The 6,228-nt window shown below is 41.7% G+C and overlaps 1 protein-coding gene across 1 annotated transcript; it reads right to left on the reverse strand.

The window, feature by feature from the left end:
* Positions 1–2,666: 2,666 nt before the first annotated feature.
* LOC105007078 (insulin) lies at positions 2,667–5,616 on the reverse strand. Its single transcript, XM_034291977.1, has 2 exons — positions 4,203–5,616; positions 2,667–3,951 (listed from the first exon to the last, which is right to left on the reverse strand). The coding sequence occupies exons 1-2, from the start codon at positions 4,432–4,434 to the stop codon at positions 3,647–3,649; spliced, it is 537 nt and encodes a 178-aa protein (XP_034147868.1). The 5' UTR covers positions 4,435–5,616; the 3' UTR covers positions 2,667–3,646.
* Positions 5,617–6,228: the final 612 nt, after the last annotated feature.

Here is a 6,228-nt window from a genome sequence, read left to right on the forward strand (position 1 = left end):
ACAATAGGGGAGACAGGCCATTGTTGAATTTGCACGTCATCTGGCCTCAGTTGAATGGTTCTGCCTCATCGGTGGATATATTTCAAGGACAGCCTTTATCTGAAGGAACTTGAGCAATTTCAAAATGTCTTCCCTCAGTGTGTTGGAACTTATATTAGTGACCGTAAGGTCATGACTACTAGTGAGGCAGCAGTTCTAGCAGATTAGTGTCTTCATCCCTAACAGCTGTTTTGTAGACACAAAGTCACACTCCCCCTAAGGAGTATTTCTCCACTAGCGGTGACATGAACCAGGAGTTCAGTAAGTGGTCAAGATTTGGTGTCTCTTACTGAAGAGGTTGCATCAGCCTTGCCAGAGCAGCTTTGTTGTTTTTTCATGATGACTTGGTGAGGAAACGGCAGAATGAACTATCTTTGATGGAGCTGTTTAAAAGAGTTTTGCAAGCCTGGGTGATTTTAAAAAAAAAAGCTCTGCTTCCTTCAAAAGGGTATTTTAGTTCACAGGTGGGTTTCTGTTGGGGACACCAGGGTGATCCTATAAAGCAGATTGTGGTTCCCTTTTTAAGTTTCCCCAGGAAGTTCCCTTTTTAAGTTTCCCCCATCTTATTTTGCATTATTCCTTTTGGCCGAGCTTGAAGCATGACAAATCTGCATATGTTGAAGCATGTTATTTGTCCATGCGAGTGGTAAGTCAAATCAGTCAAATAAAAGGGTGGCCTTTTGAGGATTAATTCAATGACTTTGTTTACCCTGTTATAGGTTTGTTAGAGCGTAAACACATCTCTATTTGGTGTTCTACTTCACGTGGTAGTTGTGCTGTTGCAACTTGGTGTCAAGCGTAGCGAGTCCTCTGGCTGTCATGCCTAGTATTGGGGTTATTAAAGAGGTTTCATCACACCCTAATGCCTCGTTCACACTTAAGCCGTCAAAGCAGAAAGCTTGCAGAACAATTTGTGCAGCTGCCAATTTGCTCAGAACACACTGATTCTCCACAGATGTTGCATGCTGCTTTTTATAAAATGGAATCATTTTCACTGTGCACGTAGCTACCTATGTAGGCTACCAATTATTGGCTAGCTAGCAGCTTGCTGACATAACCATATGTTTTTTAGATTTTATAGACTTCATCCCTCTATCAGTCCCATTTTTCATAAACTCAACACAATAAATATTGTGAAAGCGTTACATAACGTGGGCTTTATAACAACCCTTTACTTTAGATTGTTTAGTTCCTAATATCAATCCTCTGTGGCATTAAACACTACAAATCAATAAAAAAATTCTTATAGGAGACAAATGACTAGGCGTTCAACTTGACAAAATGGAGTTGCACTACTGGTGTCCATCTTGGTCTGTGGTCCTCCTATCTGGAAAAGCTAATTGTACTGGTCTTGGTCCAGACGAAAGAAACTACGAAATTCCTCTCCTAAAAACCGGAGCTCTTCAACCAGATGGAGAAAGTCTCCAATCTGTTTTCTCAATCTCAACTGTGGGTCTCATTGTTGAATGCACCTATCAATACTATCTTGACTATTCATAATAGTTGAATTAAGTATAAACCAAATATATGTTTAAAAAAATATATGAAAAAGTTTACTATAAGTGCAAGAAAAGGTCGACAATCACTGTTTGCTACTACTTCTGCCCAGCTCCCATGCATACAATTTGAAGCAAACATGAGACCAACGTTCTGCAACTGCTTCTGCACTGCAATGCTTCGGGCCAATTGCATTGTTCCATTAGAAATGATTCAACGTCCGGTGTATCACAGCACATTGAAGCTGTAGGTGTCATCAGGACGTTTACGCCTTGTTCACACACATAGCATCAAAGCGGAAAGCTTGCGGAAAAGTTTGTGCAAGCAATGCAATTGTGCAGAACGCATTGATTCCCTACAGATGTTGCATGCCACTTTTTTCAAAATGGAGAATCATTTTCGCTGAGGTTATGTGTCAAGTAGGCTACCAGTTATTGGCTAACTAGGAGCTTGCTAACCTACCCATATGTTTGTTAGACTTTATAAACTTTTAATTTCTTGAAGTCAGAATGACCCAATCATCCCTTATCAGTAAAATTGTTTACATGAAAGCTGAACACAATAAAGATTGTGAAAGCAAGTTACATAACATGGGCTTTATTACAAGCCATTTACTTTAGATTGTTTGGTTTCTCATTTCAATCCATCACAGTATTAAACACTACAAATCAACATTTTCAAAATGGAATTGCACTTCTTGGTGTCCATCTTGTTCCATGGACCTACAATCTAGAACAGTTGACTGAATTGGCCTTGGTCCAGACGAAAGTACAGTGGGGAGAACACGTATTTGATACACTGCAGGTTTTCCTACTTACAAAGCATGTAGAGGTCTGTCATTTTTATCATAGGTACACTTCAACTGTGAGAGACGGAATCTAAAACAAAAATCCAGAATGTATGATTTTGAAATAATTAATTAGCATTTTAAACATTAGACTTGCATGCTTTGTAAATAGGAAAACCTGCAAAATCGGAAGTGTATCAAATACTTGTTCTCCCCACTGTAGCTACGAAAATCCTCTCCTAAATGCCAACGCCCTTGAAACAGTCAATGGAACGCCCCACCAGTTTTTGCGATCTCAGCCATTGGTCTCATTGTTGAATGAGCCTATCAATACTATCTTGGCTATTTAGAACTGTAGTAATAGTTACATTATGTTTGAAATATATATTTTTTAAGTTAATAAATGTGTACTATAAGTGCAACACAATGTTGACATTCACCATATGCTACCACTTCCGCTCAACTTCCACGCATACAATTTTAGGCGAATGTTGCATAAATCCAAAGCATGCACGAGACCAAACGTCTCCAACTCCGGTCGTAACACTAGATTGTTAATGAAATAATTGTTCCGGATGCAGTCATCTCAGGCCTGCCTGTTAAAATGCCAGAGGCCTGTTTATTCCGAATGAATAACACGGAGGGGCAAAATGTTTGTTAAATGTATTGAAAACGAATGGAATGGATTTTCACATCAGGGTCTGCCACTGTGCATGTGCAGATGATTTCGCAGCTCCACTCTGGTGGAGATCTCTTGAACAATGTAAGTATACATTTCCCACACAGTACAGACTTCCATTGTCCCTTAAAAAGTGTCTGGTTTACCTGTACTTTGGTTGATTCCTTTATTTGTGTACCAGAGCTGTTAATCTGGAGAGCAAACTATCAGCAGTGCCCTGTTTTTAGGACGGAATGTAGCTAGCGATTAACGCACCTTATGAAATCCTTGAGTCACCAAGTTGTGAAATAGACTGTAGTTCCTACCCTGAAGAAAGTTGTTACCCAAATTGCTCTCCAGGTTGTTGCTGTGCTTGCAGTCAACTCAAGCCCCTTGTTCTCATGGCAACAACTGTATTCCTTTGTAGCCAGTAGAGGGCACTATAGGACTGAAGAAAAATCCCTCAGCTCTTGGTCCTTTCCTTCCTATTTTTCTAGACTGAGCCTAAACATTCCAACTCACAGTCCAGTCCAAGGTTACTAGTCTTACAAATTAGCTTTATTTATAAACCACTGCCCAACAAAAAAAATACAAGGTTGACATAATACCTCCTGCCCTAGCTACTGACTTCTGTTAATGAAGTAGCATGTTAGATATATATTAATTCAGTTGCAGTAGCTCTGCAGGTGGTTGAAGCTACATGGCTTATGACAACACTGCTCCACAATGCCTCTCTTCACTTTTGAATCTTCGTGGTCCTTCCACGGACGCTCCTGCTCAGCCTTCTGACCATGTCTGCTCTTAGTCCTAAACCCTTTGACGGAAAGAGAAAGATGAAGAGATGGTCTTAGGGAACAAAGATGTGAAGAGACTTCAGTAAAGCATATCAGCGAACAACTTCCCTCCAAAATTCCTTTTAGTCTTTTGACTAGCCATAATGTATGTGCAATCAGATCTTCACAATCCGTTTAGTCTTGTTCAGGGCCCTCCAGATCCATCAGATGACAGAGAGATCAAACTTTGGGCATATCAATAAGAAATTGGAGCTTTTTTCCCGACAGATTCCCTGAAACAGGTTCTGGGAGACAATGTGATGAGGAATCTGGAGAATTCTCAAGATTTCTTCATCTCTTGTCACACGGATACATACAAACACCCGACCAATAGGAAATGCTATGTGCCGGACTTCCTGGGTGAGAGCTGTTTGCTGGTAGGTCTCACCTGGAAGGTGTGTCCAGTGTAAGTCTCTGGAACTCCTTTTGGGGTTATAGAAGAATCCATTTTCTCCACAGACTAGGTAGAGGGCGTCCACCAGCTGCGAACCACACAGGAGCTGGGCGTTGGGGGACGAGCAGACCCTCAGGAATAACGGGACCAGGAATAACTGAACAAACAGTACCCACCGTAGCACAGACATATCAAAGCTGGAGAGGGACCACAATTCAACAGCCATAGAACAAATGAGAGAGGTACAAAAGCAGAATGGTGTGAAAATCTGTTAAACCGGTAGAAATATTTGGTTTTAAAGTCAATGGTATTTATCACATGAAAAGGATGTCCAACACAACGTATTCGTTTCATTGATAATGAAGCCCTTGTTTGTTTTCCGGAATAATCCAGGATTAGCGTAAGGATTGACTGTGTAGTCTGAGATAGACAGACTGTGAACTGCAGAGCCACAGTAGTTAAGGTAGGCTATGAGCACACTGACCTGTGGTGGTGCTAGACGTCAGTGCAGGGAGACAGACAGCCAGGTGCGAAGAGCAAATGGAGTGATGGCAGCCGGGTAACAGAACCACGTGACTGTCTTCCTCTCCCCTTTATACCTCTCCCCATCCCCGTCTTCCTCTCGAGCTCGGCGGTTTTTCTTAAAGCATCAGCGGAAAACGCTAAGACTGCAATGCTCCTGAATCTCAGCGAGCCCTTGGTCATCTGAAGCATGATGAGCTTTCTGTTGAGCTGCTAATCCTATTGCGGCATTCCATATCATCACACGGGTGCCTCGGTGATTATGTTAAAGTTCTTTTCTTTTTCGGGGACTGTTTCTAGGGCTGAATCAACATCCTCTATATCATCAACGCCAGTTCTGTGTGTGTGAAGATATTAACAGTGGAGAGTGCTCACACTAAGTTATTTGGTAAAGGCTGCCCCGAAATGTCCTGTGTCTGTGCCTTGTCCCCAAGTCAGCGCAGGTCCACTGGAGCAGTGAGTCGGTAGAACTGGGCGAGATGGTTGAAGTGGGAAAACAAGGGTGGTAGAATGTCAGTGTAATGCGGCTGATAGCGACCTGATCAGGACACAAGTCAAGTTTCCAAGCAGCTAGATCAGGGGTGGACTAACTTTGCCCTGGGGCACCACTGAGTGTTTATAAGGGCCAAATACTATATATATATATGGACAAATGTTAAGCGTTTGTTCAGGCTCACGTTGATATGGACTACCGCCGCTAGTGGGCTGTGGGTGCACACTGGCTTCAAAGACCGCAGCCCGATTCTGTTACAGTCCTGCACCTGCAATTGAAAGTCCAAACTGCCACAAAAAGTGCGAACTTGTGAAATATGGGTGGATGGCATGTTTGTCTGTTTGGACAAAAATGTGTTATGATATATCGTTCATGATGCCAAATGTCTGATATGTCCGTATCAGTAATTTAATCTCCAGTAATTAATCTCCAGTTGAAGTTCGATCAGTGGCACAGTAAAAATGGCCTCTTGATGACAGTGCTGAACAAATACAGAGCCATGTTGATATGGGTCGTGTTGATATGAATTAATCTATTCATGAAAGCAGATTACCAAAGAGGAATTCAATAATCTCAGCCAAAATACAAACATGATACAAGCCCTGTCTGAATCTTGCCAGTGTCTGAGAACCAGCGGGAGAACTCACCATGCAACTCGATGAAACTACTTTCATTTTCAACTCTGATTTCCGCATGCCGGGTGATGTTTAGACGCAATAAGCTACATTTCACAAATTGTTTTTAATGTCAGAACAAATTATGCTAGCAGTTGCAACTACACGATTTTTGGCAGAACCCCGTTCAGCTAAAGGCTTGTAATGCTTTGCAATTTTATTCGCAACAATGTAGCTTGCCTTTTTAGAAATTCTTGTGTATCCTAGAAGATTGTTGAGTACATTTATTTTGTCATATTTCTGCCAAGTTGTGAGGCCTTGCTCACCTTTTCCTGGGGAGGCGCACTGTCGAAGGGTTATTAAACTTATGACATTGAAAGTGATGAACATG

The sequence above is a fragment of the Esox lucius genome, chromosome 4 (genome assembly GCF_011004845.1).
Source record: "Esox lucius isolate fEsoLuc1 chromosome 4, fEsoLuc1.pri, whole genome shotgun sequence".
Lineage (NCBI taxonomy): Eukaryota > Metazoa > Chordata > Actinopteri > Esociformes > Esocidae > Esox > Esox lucius.

Excerpts from the sequence above, each read along its gene's own strand:
- LOC105007078 (XM_034291977.1), bottom strand. The coding sequence starts at position 4,434 with ATGGCTGTTGAATTGTGGTCCCTCTCCAGCTTTGATATGTCTGTGCTA. Across the intron at positions 3,952-4,202 it reads ACACTGGACACACCTTCCAG|AAACGGATTGTGAAGATCTG; the intron begins GTGAGACCTACC and ends CTGAACAAGACT.